Source organism: Nycticebus coucang, chromosome 6, assembly GCF_027406575.1.
Source record: "Nycticebus coucang isolate mNycCou1 chromosome 6, mNycCou1.pri, whole genome shotgun sequence".
NCBI lineage: Eukaryota > Metazoa > Chordata > Mammalia > Primates > Lorisidae > Nycticebus > Nycticebus coucang.
The window spans coordinates 24656693-24671829 of record NC_069785.1 but is presented as its reverse complement, the minus strand read 5'-3'; the positions used below and the strand labels follow the sequence as shown (position 1 = coordinate 24671829).

Genomic DNA, 15137 nt, shown 5'->3' with positions numbered 1-15137 from the left:
TAAAGGTAGTATGAACTAACAGAATAGTCAGAGTATTGGGTTTTTGATACATACATATACACATCCATGGCAGTATCTTAATTTATCTTGATTGATTAGAAAACAGAGCTGAAATTGCTTTAGATACTACAATTAAAGCAAGATCTAACCACTCAGTTATGAAGACTCTATTCTAAATGTTGGTTATTTTTTCATTTTTAAGATATACAGAAACGTGGGTCAAAGTGGATAATATTCTAACCTAAGCAGGATTTTTATCTGCTTAAAACATTTAGAAAGGTTACTAAAATAACACGGTTAATAGACGCTATCTGATGACTCTACGAAATAAATTCTAAGTTTTACTTTCATCTTTAAACGTACAGGATTTTTGCCCAAAGGTAGTCAAATGTCTTCCCTAAGTAAGGCTTTTCTTTCTTTGTGTTTTGTTTGTTTTTACCTTAAAACCCCATAGTTTTTATCAGTGAGCATCCAGTTTAAAAGAACTCCAGGACAAAAGGCATAAACTGGAACTGGTAAGTTGGGCATGTCTTTTTCATATAAGCCATTTTAACTCGGGGGAGATGATATCGCATTGTTGTTTGATTTGCATTTCTCTGCTGATTAGTTATGCCAACCATTTTTTCATATACCTGGTAGCCATGTGTATATCTTCTTTTGAGAAATATTTGTTCAAATGTTTTACTCATTTTTAATCAGATTATTTATTTCTTTGCTTTTGAGTTGTTTGAGTTCCTTATGTATTCCAGTGTTTAATCCCTTGTCCAATAAATAGTTTGCATATATTTTCTCCCATATAACTACATTTTTATAAAGCATGAGGACAGTTTAACAGCCTACCAGAGAAGTGTTGGCCTAAGCCCTGCAAACAGACAATGTAAAAAAATGCAAAGCAATTCACAATTCAAACTGACTAGCAATACCAGGGTGGAAAGAAAACCTGCCTTGTGATTGATCTTGCACAGCAAGTGGGAGTAAATTTACCTTACAGGGTGTTCATCCATAATTGACAAAAAATAAGCAAGCATACAAACATAAGAAGAATAAGCACATGTATTTGCGAAACTTGACCCTTCTTAGCAAATGGATGATCCAAATAAACAAACAAAATCAATCCCTGAAAGGCACTTTTCTAAAGGACCTTTAGTTACTTTCTCAGAATCTGCTCAAAATCAGTGTACTCTTCAAGAATGATACACTGATTTACACTGGTAATTAAAATTCCTGATATCTACTAATTTCGAGCCACCGTGATCTACATATGGTCTTATCATATAGATTATCATAATCTCTTCTTCCAAAACACTTGTGTCCACATCTTATTGGAAGAAAGTGTTGGGCATGTCTTTTTCCAACTTTTAGGCCAATTGAATTCTAGAAAGTATTTAACTTTCTTGCATAAATGACAGTGGCATCTTAAAATTTAAAGATGAGTTGAGGACAGGCTATCTCCATAAATTTTTATCAGGGTATAGTGAAAAGAAATTCCAAATAAAATTCTACACAAACTTTTTTAAAAAACTAATGATTAGACATGTTATACACCATATGACTCCAAGAGCGAGAAATGAGTGTTATATCTCTCTAATGGTACCAGTAACATCAATGAGAGCTCATTTCTAATGTTCATTACATTAATTATCAATAATAAAGCTGGGTGGTGGGGTGGGGGGAGTGGCAGGGATTCTTGCCACCAAAGAGAAAATCCTTGTAGTGGTAGTTTCCAAAGTGACTAGAATTCTAGCTGTCCACTAATTGGGATGTGAATTCCTGAAGAGGGAAGACTTCCAGACAAAGGAATGATTCAAACTAACAAATGAATAATAATACACACTGTCAAGCTTGAAGTGTTTTTAAGTAAATTTCAGACAAAATAATTGGAAGGTTAAAATCTGCCCCTCACCCCCACAAACACACATACCCAATCTGATAATTCCAAACTTTTTTGTACAAATCTATTGCCATTCTAGCAAGTGAATAAAGTATTGGGGGGAGGGAGGTTCTTTTAGTTAGTAGTTAAGTGATGGAGGTAAATAATTCAACCTCTCTGATCTTTAGTTTCTTCTTCCCTAAAAAAGAGATCAGATGACTACTGCAAAAGAATGCTGTGAGAATCACAAATGACAAATGAAAAGAAGCTGAGATAAAGACTAGTACACACAGTAAATGTCAGGAAGGTTTTGTTCCTAGAGGCTCACCTCTGCTGGCCATTGTACCATGGGAGAAACTACCAGCTCAAGGTCCTTTGCCACTCATGGAATTTTCCAGAAAAGCACCTGGAACATTTTCCACCATAACCCAATGATCCTGGGAGGAGCTCTTCCTAAACTCTCACATGCAGGCCATCATGAAGTTGCTCCTTAAGAGTGCTCACCTGTGATACTCATGATTTTTAAAAAAGGACCTCTCTGCCTGTAAAAAGCCACTTCTGAGATCTCTGCTGCTGCTATTCCTGAGTTATCTAGTGGAACCATTCCTCTGCCTCAATCCACAAGAAGGTCAGAACTTTGCTGTCACTGTTCTTTTCTGACTCAGGTGCCACAGCCCTATAGTCTCACAGTCCCATAGCCTCTGCTTACCGTAGCTTGCTCGTGTCTATTCACAACTGATTCCAAGTTACCACCAAAGCTTAACTGACATCATTCCCCAGCTCTTTGCTGCTTTTCACAATGGTAGAAAAGTTATAGCTGTTTGGTCAAGTGCTCTTGACCTCTACTATTACTGGGTCTAACTGGACTAACCAGTCTCTAAATAATGACATCCCTGTTGGTCACACAAAATCTTAGTCGCAGCTTTCCAAGTCAGGGATACAGGCCAAACCTTTCAAGGATGCTAAATACCAACTCTGCACCACAGAACCATTCAGATGGCTCAGAATGGACAGTAGCCCTCACCTTTCTGTAAACTAAAGAATATTCTTACATTCTGGCCTAGTAATGTTTTCTGTGGCAAAGAAATCACACTGACGTGTTTCCAAATTCCTCCTTGTCCCTCTCCCAAATCCTCCCTTGTGTGTGTTCCTCCTGAGGTCTAGTTATGATCGTCTAGCACTTTGAGAGGGATGTAGCCACATTTAGTTATGATAATTATTCCCTGGCCCCACTCAAGAGCTCCTCCCAACCCACAAGCCTACCATTTATCAATAATCTGAGGAGTTAAAAGAAGGAAGGAAGAATGTTCACCTTTCCTTGATAAAATGCTCAAAAGAGCGTCTTAAGTAAATATCTGACCCAATTCAATCAATTAAGTTCTCTAGAACTTGAGAACTTGAAATAGAACTGAATCCCTGGTCTCTCTCTGGGTATACTTATACATTCAAAGCAAATAAATAGTTCCACAATCATCCAGTAGTTATATCTTAATATGACTGATTCAGATGACCTAGAAAAAGGCTTTGATGTTTTGGTATGTTCAATGCTGACACTTCAAAAATTTTCATTAACACTTTAAAGAATTAGCCTTTGTTAATGATTAATGGAAAACCTTTTGATTCTTAAGAACATTTGAAATTTGCATCACATAAATGCAGTTGAATAAATTTGAAGCAAAAACCTTCTTCCTCTAAAGCTGATTTAATCTACTTAGAAAAAAGAAGCAAGCTCATTTAGTGGTAGATGGATTTCATATTTGAACGAATTGCTATATTACATGAAGAACAAATATGTTTTTGTGATAGATCACATTAAATCAGGCTTTGATTATATTCAGATTATTTTTATTCTACTGTTTATGAAAAAGAAAATAGGCAAAGGTCTTTATTTAAAATGTAGAGTACTCTTTTTAATTGGATCTTAACCATCTAATATTTTGTGTTCATCTTTGTACACTGAAGCAGTTTCAATTGTTAAGGCATGGCACTTCATACATATACCACAGTCCCTCCAATACCTAGGTGACCTTACATAGAATGATGGAAAAAAAGACCATGATTACAGCAAATCTACATAGCTATAATTATCTTTTAATGTGAAAAATGAGATTTTTTTCAAAGAAAGAATAGACTACCTGACATACTAAGCTCTCAATAAATGTTCCTGCTTTGTACACACATATCATTTCATCCTTTTTAAGCCAAGTAGCTTTTCGAAACAGATTCTATCCCCATTTTATAGAAAGGTAACTTGAGGTTTTGATAGGGAGTATTAAATATCAGTAAGAGGAAAAGACAAGAATAAAAACTAGAATGGCCTCCTTCCAAAAGTCTGTGGGTTCAAGACATTTACCCTGATTAATCCTACTTGTGCACAATTGAGATAGCAATTTAAATGATAGTTTTTCCTTTTTTTTAAGAGCAATACTGAAATATTGAGCCAGACAACAGTGAGGTTACTGAAATCCAGATCACATGGCTGAAAAAATAACAATCAAACATCTAGTTATTATAGTGGACCCCCTGACAATGGGTTACAATCCAAAATATGTACAGAATTCACAAAACTCGATAGCAAGAAAACAAATTACTTAATTAAAAAATTAGCAAATGCCTGAATTGACAATTTCTCAAAAGAAGACACACTAATGGCCCGCTGGTATAAGAAAAAATATTTAACATCATTAAGCATCAGGAAAATGCAAATTAAAACCACGATGAGATGCCATCTCACACTTGTTAGAGCAGCTATCATTAAAAAGACTAAAGATAACAAGTGCTGGCAAGGATGTAGAGAAAAGGGAAATCTGTATGCTGTTGGTGGGAATGTAAAACGTACATTAGAAGGGCCATTATGGAAAACAGTGTGGAGAGTCCTCAGACAATTAAAAACAGAACTACCATATGATCCAGCAATCCTACTTCTGGGTATATATCAAATGGAAATCAAAGCAGTAAGTCAAAGAGATCTCTGCACTCGATGTTCACTGCAGCATTACTCACAATAGCCAAGACAAAAGAATCAACCCAAGTGTCCGTGGACAGACAAATGTCTGGAGGGAATGTGGTGTATGTGTGTACACAACTGAAGACTAGCCATCCTTTAAGAAGAAGATAATCCTGTCATTGTCAACAACACAAATATACACTATGCTACATGAAACAAGCCAGGCAGGCACAGAAAGATAACACGATCTCACTTACACGTGGAATCTAAAAATGTTGAACTCATAGAAGCAGAAAGCAGAATGCAGGTTGCCGGAGGTGGGAGGCGGGAGAGGGGTGGGATGGGCAGAGACTGATGAAAGGTACACAGTTTCAGTTATAAGTTCTGGATAGCTATTGCCCAGCATGGTGACTATAGTTAACAATAACGCAATGTGTACTCGAAAGTTGCTAAGAGAGATGTTCAAATGTTCTTACCACAAAAAAGGCAGTGTGTTAACAAATATGTTAATTAGCTTGCATTATTCATTCCACGATGTATACATATAGCAACACACCCCAATGTATATCGTAATAGATATAATTTTTATTTGTCAATTCTACCTGAAATAAAGCTGGGAGGGCAGAAGCAGCATATAGGACCACCTAGTACTATAACGCAATGACGAAAAAAGGAAAGCCAACATAGGAAAGGTTATTTCAAACATTCAGAGCTATAGAAACCTCGAATGCTAATTTACAGAAGTGTATAAAACCACTTTGTCTGATCCAAGGTCATCCAAGAATATGTACCATACGTGCAACATGATTAAGAAGTTACTAAGTGTCTTTTCAGATGCTGCTAACCGCTATGTCCCAGTGCCCAGCTGCTCACAATGCCTGGAACACTTGCTATAAGAAGCAATGGTGGCGCCTGTGGCTCAGTGGGTAGGGCACCGGCCCTATATACAGAGGGCGGCAGGTTCGAACCCAGCCCTGGCCAAAATGCAACAAAAAAAAAAAAAAAAAAAGAAGTGATGGCCCTTTAATAGACTGTTCCATCTTTCTGGCCCTATCAGTTTACCAGTGGACTCTTTATTTCTACTTTTTAACTGCCGCTTCAGTCCTGTCCCTCCCCCATATTTGACCATATGAAGGCATCACCCGAAACAATGCCTCAAACACCTGTGTAACACGCCATTCTTAAGCAGACCTGATATGATACCAAAGAAATATAACTCAAAACTTTAAAAGTCCATATGACTGTGGATATTTACACACCAGCAATAGGCGATCTCATTCCTCTTTTCACAATAAATTGAGCAATTTCTTGAGTTGAGAGAATCACCTGATAGGGACGGTGGGTATAGGGGAAAAAAAAATACTGAAGCAAGCTTCTGTGGTCTCCAGGTTGAACACATTACACACGTGCTGTGGTCCCTCCAACTATCTGAACCAGGGAAGGGTGTATATAAAAATGCTCTTTGTTAACAACATAATATACCAATCTACAGAAGCTCAGATTATAAACAATACCATTTATTGTGCATATTCATACTTTTTGCTCATATTGTCCTTACACACTAATACTTTTCATTCACTTTAAGACAAAGTAAAAAAGAAAAAAAGTGGCTGCTGACAATTAAGGAGAGACACATTCTTGAAACTGTGCCTAAATACAAGCAATAAATCCACTGGCTCCTCATCAATCAGTGGTTTAGTCAGAACAGGTGCCAAGGAACCAGTGAAAGGTGCATCATTTTTTTTCCTATTCACCAAAATAAGTTGAACAAAATTCCTCTGTGATTGCATATTTAAAAATCTAAGCTTCATATTTGCCAACATTGCTAAGCTGCTGTATCAACCTTCTGGCTTAAGCCAAATAAAACCTTTTGCAACTTTGGAAGAAACTTCTACACAGGAAATTGTAATTCTATACAGGCATAATTGTCTGAATGCGCAGTGTTTTTATACCAATTCTCACCTTCATAGCTGTCTAAATATATGATATTCTATAATGGCCATAGTGGCCACATAATTAAAGATTTTGCATACATAATTATATGCTTTCTGCATGAGACCAGAGAAAGCAAGCAACAGAATAATGTGAGTTTCTCTGCTGCCAAATAACTTCAAGAGGTGCTATCATCATTGGTTTTTTTTAATGGTACAAAAATAGTTGGTTGACAGTATCAGAATTCCTAGAGGAATTTCTCGTATGCTTATAAATGAAAAGAATTTTGAATATATGTGATCAAAGTAATCACTTTCTTTGTATCCTATATTATCAAGAGAAAAAGGAAAATGATGTTCTCTTTTATTTTTGTTTTGTTCCAACATATTCCAATATTAAGGAAAGATTGAAGAAATTGAAGTCTCATGTTCAAAACCTCTCTAGAGTAATGCTGCGTAAATTGACAGGTGAGTACTATCTTTAAAAACACTGTTATTTTTACCTCTATTTTCACATTTGAGCTTAGAACTTTCAGATTAACCAAGGTGACAGTGAAAGGTCAGAGGTCAGAAAGATTAATTCTCTCGAACACGTAACAACCACAGCAAATAAATATAAAAACAAAACAAAGAAACCTCATAATATCAACTGCTATAGGATTGCATTTTAAACACTTCTAATCTAGTCCAGCTCTGCTATCTTGATCATTGTCCTAGTTCCTTGGTATAGTTTGGGAGTTTATCCCATAATGCCAGTCTAATACACACACACACACGTGCAAACACACAATCACCCATGCACACACGTGGCCCATAAAAGTTCTGTATATTAAAAATTATTCATTATACTCTTCTTTAGCAGATAAATAATTATTGATTATGGTTTGTAAAAGGTTTATAATGGAACATGAACTGCCATGAAAGATAAATGGTAGCTGCTGAAAAGATCTGGAAAAAACTTGTATTTGGCTTAGCCAAACTGAAAACTCAAATTTGTTTCCCAATAAATGTGCCTCTTCATCCCAACATAACACATCTGCCTAAGCACAACCATGTTGTGTTGGTTATCCATGAGATGTAAAAATTTAGCTAACAACCTCGGATGCAAAATGTAATTTCCATAAGACATTTCCAAGTGCCTTCCCCCTTATACCTTATATCAAGGGCTAATTTGTAAATAAACTTTTAATTTTCATATTGAGGACCACAAATTAGAATCACTATGTTACCAAATATTGCACCATTATCTATTTAATGTCCCCCCCTTTTTTTAAACAAAATGAAGTACCACTGGAATTTCACTTTACGTGCAATTTTAAAAAGTTAAATCAATTTCCTACCAAAAAATAATAAAAAGCAATGAAAATATGCCTTAGTTTTATCAGCCAATGTGTTTTTCACTTAGTAATAACCAGATTAGGCCTGAAAGAATTCTGAAAAGCTATTTCAGAAGCTGTTTCAAAACATAACCATTTCTAAGATTTGCCCTGAAATTAGAGGACAGAAAAAAGATAATGTCACCTGGGCCTTAGAGCTATATTGCTTTTTAAAATGACAATTTTAATTATGTATTGAGATAAAAATAAGGTAAGAAATACACATTTCTTTTATTAATAGAGTATATAGGCTATAAAGCTTCAACAATCAACACCCTTTGGTGTATACATATTTGCCAGAAGACATGTTTAAAAATTTACACATATAATCTTTAAACCTCAAAGTAATCTTAGTCACAACCAGACATTCACAGTCTTATAAATTTTTTTTGTATTCTCTAGTAAGGTCATTAACAGCCATCCATGCATAAATTGGTGAAGACCTATATACAAAAATCCCACAAAAAAAGAGTAATAATAACTGGCAAAATAAATTCATAGATCACCTTTAATAGTTATGATAGGAGTCTGGTGAAACTGAACCGCACAGTCATGAAGTATGGTCTTATGGGCAAGTTTTTAATCTTTTTTTTTTTTTTTTTTTTTTTTTTTTTGCAGTTTCTGGCTAGCGCTGGGCCTGAACCCACCACCTCCAGTATATGGGACCGGCACCCTACTCCTTTGAGCCACAGGTACTGCCCTAAACTTTTTTCATGAGGATCAAGTCCTCACCACCACCACCATACCCACCATAGTTTTATCCTTATCTCTTTAATTGAGATAAATTTATCTCAATTCTTAATTTAAAAGCCCAAATTAATCCATAGATCTGTCAAAACATCCAATCATCCAACTTTTCCCAGCCCAAGGATTGTACTGCTTAATGCCTTTAACTTCACAGCATAAAGGATATTCTTGTGAAAACTGTGAGGTAATATATGCCTGTAAGTTTGCAAATCTGTGTATTGGTAGAAAAAATGTAAAGCAGAGTTTTTATTTCGGATTGTGAGATATATAATGAGGCCCCACATTTTGCAGTCCACAATACAAAATATAAAATAATACTTCAGCATCTATGGGCTATATGTGAATAATGAGGCTCTGAAAAATGCATTTCAAAAAAAAAAAAAAACACTTAGCCACAGATAATTTACTACATATATGCAATATGTATACATTCCACACATAATACATATGTGAATATATGTATATAGTATTTAATTCCAAAATATAATCCTATATACTATTAACTTAAAAGGAACTTTCAATTTTAAAAAGACAGTACTAAAATTACATTACTTAAGAATCACTTAATGAAATGACAAATCCTACATTTTATCATCAAATCAGAAATCAGTAGATGTACAAATATATTGGCTGATTATAATGCAATATATGTATTTTTATTCTAATTTTATAATCAGATCCCAAACCCATCGTTAGCTTAAAGGAATTTGTTGTTCAGGCTTTCTCAATCTGTATAGAAGTAGGGTAGCTAAAATTAACAATAAAAAGGAAAATGACACCACTACTGTTAAGAAAACAATGTACAAGTAAGACAATGAAACAATTACAAGCAAAGTAATGCTGCTATCAAACCAAGGCACTAACCTTTGCTACTGCGTTAGGGAGCTATCTTCTATGTAAGATCTCACCCTCCGATATCTTTGGCCAGAAAGACGATTGTGCAAAGTGAAATTATATACTAGGAGTCTACAGGTTCAATACTCTAATTAAGTAAATTTAATAGTAAAATATTAGCCGTTTTTCTAATATGATAATAGCCAAAAGGAATAGACAGTCATACTAATGGCATTACACATCCCCAAATTATTATTATTTTGAGACAGTCTCACTATGTCACCCTCGTTAAAGAGTACCGTGGCATCACAGCTCTCAGCAACCTCAAACTCTTGGGCTTAAGTGATTCTCTTGCCTCAGCCTCCCAAGTAGCTGAGACTACAGGCGTCCACCACCACATCCGGCTATTTTCTTGTTGCAGTTGTCATTGTTGTTTAGCTGGCCCAGGCCGGGTTCGAACCCACCAGCCCTAGTGTATGGCTGACACCATAACCAGTGTGCTACGGGCACCCGGGCAACACATCCCTAAATTAATACTGTTCTTTTTTTTTTTTTTTTAAGTGTGCATCTGTGGGTGTGGGTATGAGTGTGTTAATAGGTAACATACTATGAAACCAAACTCATTCCTCCTCTGGAATTCCTTCTCAGTCCATATATTCAAGGTTCCTTTGACAGAAGAAAGTAACAGTGTTTCAAAGTAAAATCAGTTATTGTTACTTTTCTTTTACCCTCCCAAAGACAATAATCACATACACTAACAGGACATATGTCTTTATATACAACCAGAATTCGATGTTACATACTTGCAAAGTACATAAACACAATTTATATAAAACCTTGGATTAAGACTCCAAAAAAAAAAAAAGAATTAATAGCATCTCCTACATTCACATCTTATTTCCAAAAAAAGCAAGATCTAAACTAAAAGAGAAATAATTCTTTAGTTATACAGGGTATCCACAAAGTTTGTTAAATTGCACACTATTTTAACTGCACACGAACTTTATGGACACCCTGTATGCGTCAGTAATATTTAAGGTACATTATCTTAAAACAAATGTATTTTGTTGACTTAATACTAAATTTTTCATCATCATCATATGTCCGCTACTTTTAAAGCTGTATAATTGAGAAAAAGTATACTCTACATTCTAAATGATAATTATTTAAGGACACATTTCTCAGGGATAGCATTACTCTTATTCAGCCCGATACTCCTCAGTGGCTCATCCCATAGAACATGCTGGAACTAACTGAACTCTCAGATAATCATTTCAAAGATTTAAGCTAGCATGATTTATGTTAGTATTTATGGAGCTCTTAAACACAGCAAATGAAAAACTCTTTAACATTTTAAAGCAGTAACTATGGAGGACTCCGAAGATCATAAGAACCGTCTGCTGGAAGGCCCAGGTGAATGACTGCAGCCTGCACAGTAAGCTGTAAATGATTTCAAGTTTCCAGCCCTCTCCTGAAACATCCATCCCCTATTCCCAGCCCTACCCCTGCCATCCTTCCTCACAGCTGATGTCTTCCTCAGGTACTTCAAGAAAATCTGAAATAAAGGACAGAAGAAACTCCTCCCTCTTCCCTCATTCCACACTGACATTCTGTGCCATCCCTACTGCCACAAAGCAAAGACAGCCCTGATCCCAAGGATGGGCCTTCATTCAGCCCCTTATTTTCGCCTTGGATAATAATGTATTCTGAAATGGATGGCAGAGGAAGGAAGGAAGGAAGGAAGGAGGGAGGGAGGGAGGGAAGGAGGGAGGGAGGGAGGAGTCTTCTATCTAGATTAATTTTGTATTTATTTATAATATACTATATATAAATAACTAATTCACATCTCTAAATCTAAGCCCAACTTTGTTACAGCCTTTAAATAAATCAAAGTAAGACTTTACCTTGACTATCCCAAACAGAAACTTTTCAAACATTTCTTTGAGACAGAAGAACTAGGAGAATAAATACAAAAGGGAAGGACTCCCTCTATAAATCAGTGGCCAGGCGGAAGATTTTCCTCCCCAGGGCTTCTCCAGGTCTCTCCCCCAGAGCCCTAGCTCAAGTTCTAAGGAACTTTTGACTGAACTCCAGTGTTCTTTCTGCTATCACATTTTTTGGCCTTCTAAAACAGCCTCTCCACAGCAAATCCATCTTTCTTACGTCCTTGGTATGATATCACTATGAAAAGATTAGTGAAGCTTCTAGTAAGTTGAGTTTATTTTAATTTCAAGGTCTTTTCATAATTGTAGTTTCCTTAAATACCCTAGTCCCCATGCTCAGGCCGGCTGTGCACAACCATGAGGGGCTTGCTGCCCCTCTCCCTTTTCAACTCACATCACCCTCCATAGAACACCCCTGTGGGTGGCTTCGCAAACAATTGCAATTCCCTCTCCATGAAAAATCCCAGTCTCCGTCCTCTTGAACCACCCATGTTTCTTCCCAGCCTAAATTATATCAGGGAGTGTGTGTGTGTGTGTTACAGCTGGTCAAAACAAACTCTGTCCATATTAATTTGACCCAATTTGAATATTCTCTGTCACTTCATCACTTGCTTTAGAATTTAGGTAAGTTTAAATTCTGCAGAATTGCATTAGCTTTGTAAGAAATTTTATTTTTCCTCCTGTACCTGCTTATCCAACATTTCTTTTTAATTACCTGGTTTGCATCCCAATGGAGATGGCTGCAGACTACAGTCTCCAGCAGGGAAAGGCTTTCAATGCCAAGAGAGCACTTCTGCTCACCCACAGTCTCATTCCAAAACAGGGATGTGGAGGAGGGGCTTGATATGATTTACATGGGCCTTAGACAAAATTTGGTATTTCCATGGAAGCTGCAAACAATTGAGAGCTACAAGTAATAGAAAATTTCACTCCTTTAAAAAAAAAAAAAAAATCCTGGCACCCTTTGTTACCTAAGTCTAGAAGTTTTACAACTTCCTAGATTAGTGATTTTTCCCTGGGGCTTTTTTCTTAATGTCCTGTGCTCAGTGCCACAATTCACAACCCTCAAGGTTTTGGGAACTCTGTTTAAAGAACAACGCAATTCATGATTATTCAAGTCATCATTATAAGGCAAGGCAAGTACCAGCCAATCCCCCAGGGCTGAAATTCAGCACCTTTAGAGACCTCTGTCTCCACCCACCAAACCCTAGACTGTTTACACTCAGCAGACTGGCGCCAGGACCCCTCCCCTACACCCTTACCGCCCCCTTTCCCGCGCCATCCCTCTGGACCGCTACCGAGACAACCAGAAAATCAAAATTGCACTGTAGACAGCGGTGGGCGGACTGAATCTCCTCCTGGGGGGAGCCTGACCCAGAATAACGGCCCCTTTTCCAACCTGCTTTTGGTGGCCGCTGTCCAGAGTCCCACAGTCTCAAACTTAAGGGCACAGCCACAAACAGGGTGTCTCTGGCCATCTCCCCACCCACTATCAGTGCCCCGGGAATGCAAACCAGGAAGGCTGCAACTTTCAGGTTTTATCGCTGGCGGGAGGGACCTGCGGAGTTGTAGTCTGGTCAGTTGTAACCACAGCTGGCCGAGTCAATCACCCCCCTCTTAAAAGCGTGTTTGACAGGTGAGAAATTCCTCCTCCCCAGGTCATTCCAGGAGCTCCACAACAACCACCTGCGCCGGGGAGGGGTCGGGGGGTGTCTGGCGGGGAAGGGTCGGGCGGCGGGGGAAGGGTCTGGAGGGGAAGGAGGTGGTGCCGACCGCGCGCGGAGCGCGTCTCGGGGCGTCTGCCGCGGGAAGGAGGACGCGCGCGCCAGGAGCGACCGGTGCAGGGTCCGGAGGGGAGGCAGGAGAAGGCCAGGATGTCTCAAGGATGAGGAGGGGCGCGACGATACCTGGAAATGTCCTGAAAGGATGGAAGTGGGTGAAGAGCACGCAGCCCGCAGAGGGCTAGCCGGCCGTAGGTGGCGCGAGGGGAGGACGCGCGGCCGCGGGTGCGGGGCGTCGGCGCGGGGGGCGCACCCCGGCCGCCCCTGACCCCTGGCTGCGTCCGCCGGGCTGGTCCCGGCCGAGCTCTGGGAGGAGGAAAGTTGGCGCGGGCGGGCGGCGCCTTACCTTCTGGTCGACGATGGAGCAAGCCATCTCCCGGACGTGCGCCAGGCTGTAGTCCCCGGACGAGTCCTGCAGCAGCAGCACCGGCTCGCGGCTCAGGCCGATCTGCAGATGGAACGAGATGCCCCCAGCCGCGGCAGCGGCGGGAGCCAGGAACGGCGCGGGCCCCGACCCGGGGACCAGCGCGGCGGCCGCCGCAGCCGCAGCCACCGCCGCGGGCAGCAGCGGGCTGGGCGGCCGCAGGCCCGGAGGGGCGCTCATCGCTCGGCGGGGCGGCCGCGGGCCGCGGGGCCGGCGGCGGCGGCCGGAAAGTTTTGCAGCCGCCGAGCCGGGAGCCTCTTTCTCCGAGAGCCGAGACGCAAAATAAAAACTTTCCGGAAAAGTCCCCGCGCGGGGGGAGCGCGAGGGGCAGCGGCGCGGGCGGGGCGGGGGAGGAGGGAAGATGGCCGAGGCGGGAGGACTCCGCGGCCCCGAGAGCGGCCGCCGCGCAGGGAGGTGCCGCCGGTGAGAGGGACGGGGCGGGGGGCAGCGCGGCCGGGCGCCGGCGGGTGGGGGAGGGGCGCGGGGCGGGCCCTGCAGAGCCGCGGAGCCGCCCAGCGCTGACCGCAGTGGCCGCGCGTGGCCGGCCGCCCCCCCCTGCCCGCGCGTCTGGGGTCCTGAGCGCGCTGGAGCCGGGACGCGAGCGGTTGGCGAGCTCAGCGCCCCTTGGCTGGCCGGCCTGGCCTCCCCGCGGGCCCCGCTGCCGGCCTGCGGACCGAGGGGACGGACGCCTCCCCTGTCACCGGCTTCTCGGGGCCCCAGCGTCCTGGTCCCTGCAGCCCCCTGTTAGCTCCCCCAAAGACTCCAGGACTACGCGCTTCCACAAGTGCGGTGACTTTGGAGGAACCCAAGAGTTCAGATCCCAGCAGCTCGGCTGGGTGGGTCTTACCTTCCAGGGGTTATGGGGAGGATGAAAATAGCGGTCACCGGGCACCCGGGGACGTCGAGGCTCAGTCTGGGAACCCCGCGTTTGTTGACAAAGAGGGCCAATCCACAGAAATGGATCTAAACCTGTCTCTACCCTTTTTCCGTCTGACACACCCTGAACAACCAACCCCACCTACCTTGCCCCATCTCCTAGCACAGTGTTGGATTCGCGAGATGGGCTCTTTGGAAGGAAAAATAATTGTCCACATGGGGCAGAAGGAAAGTCTGGCCTTTTTCCTTTCATTTTATTCTTTTTGCCCCTGAGCTTCTACTTGGGACCCTCACAAACAGATTTCTTTCTTCCTCTATCAACCTAAAGTCAGTTTTAGAGGAGTCCTGCACCGCCGAGGATGGGAACAACCTGCCCGGGGTTGATAGTTGTTTCTTCTCGTTCTTGTT

The 15137-nt window shown here is 40.9% G+C and overlaps 1 protein-coding gene across 2 annotated transcripts in view; it reads right to left on the bottom strand.

Annotated features, from left to right (window-relative positions):
• PRKD1 (protein kinase D1) overlaps positions 1-14258 on the bottom strand; it is a 295125-nt gene extending 280867 nt beyond the window's left edge. For both annotated transcript variants that reach the window (XM_053595452.1, XM_053595453.1), the window contains exon 1: positions 13776-14258. In XM_053595452.1, coding sequence (XP_053451427.1) covers positions 13776-14033 — 258 coding nt within the window. In that variant the 5' untranslated portion in view covers positions 14034-14258. The remainder of the gene's footprint in view (positions 1-13775) is intronic.
• Between the last annotated feature and the right edge of the window lie 879 nt (positions 14259-15137).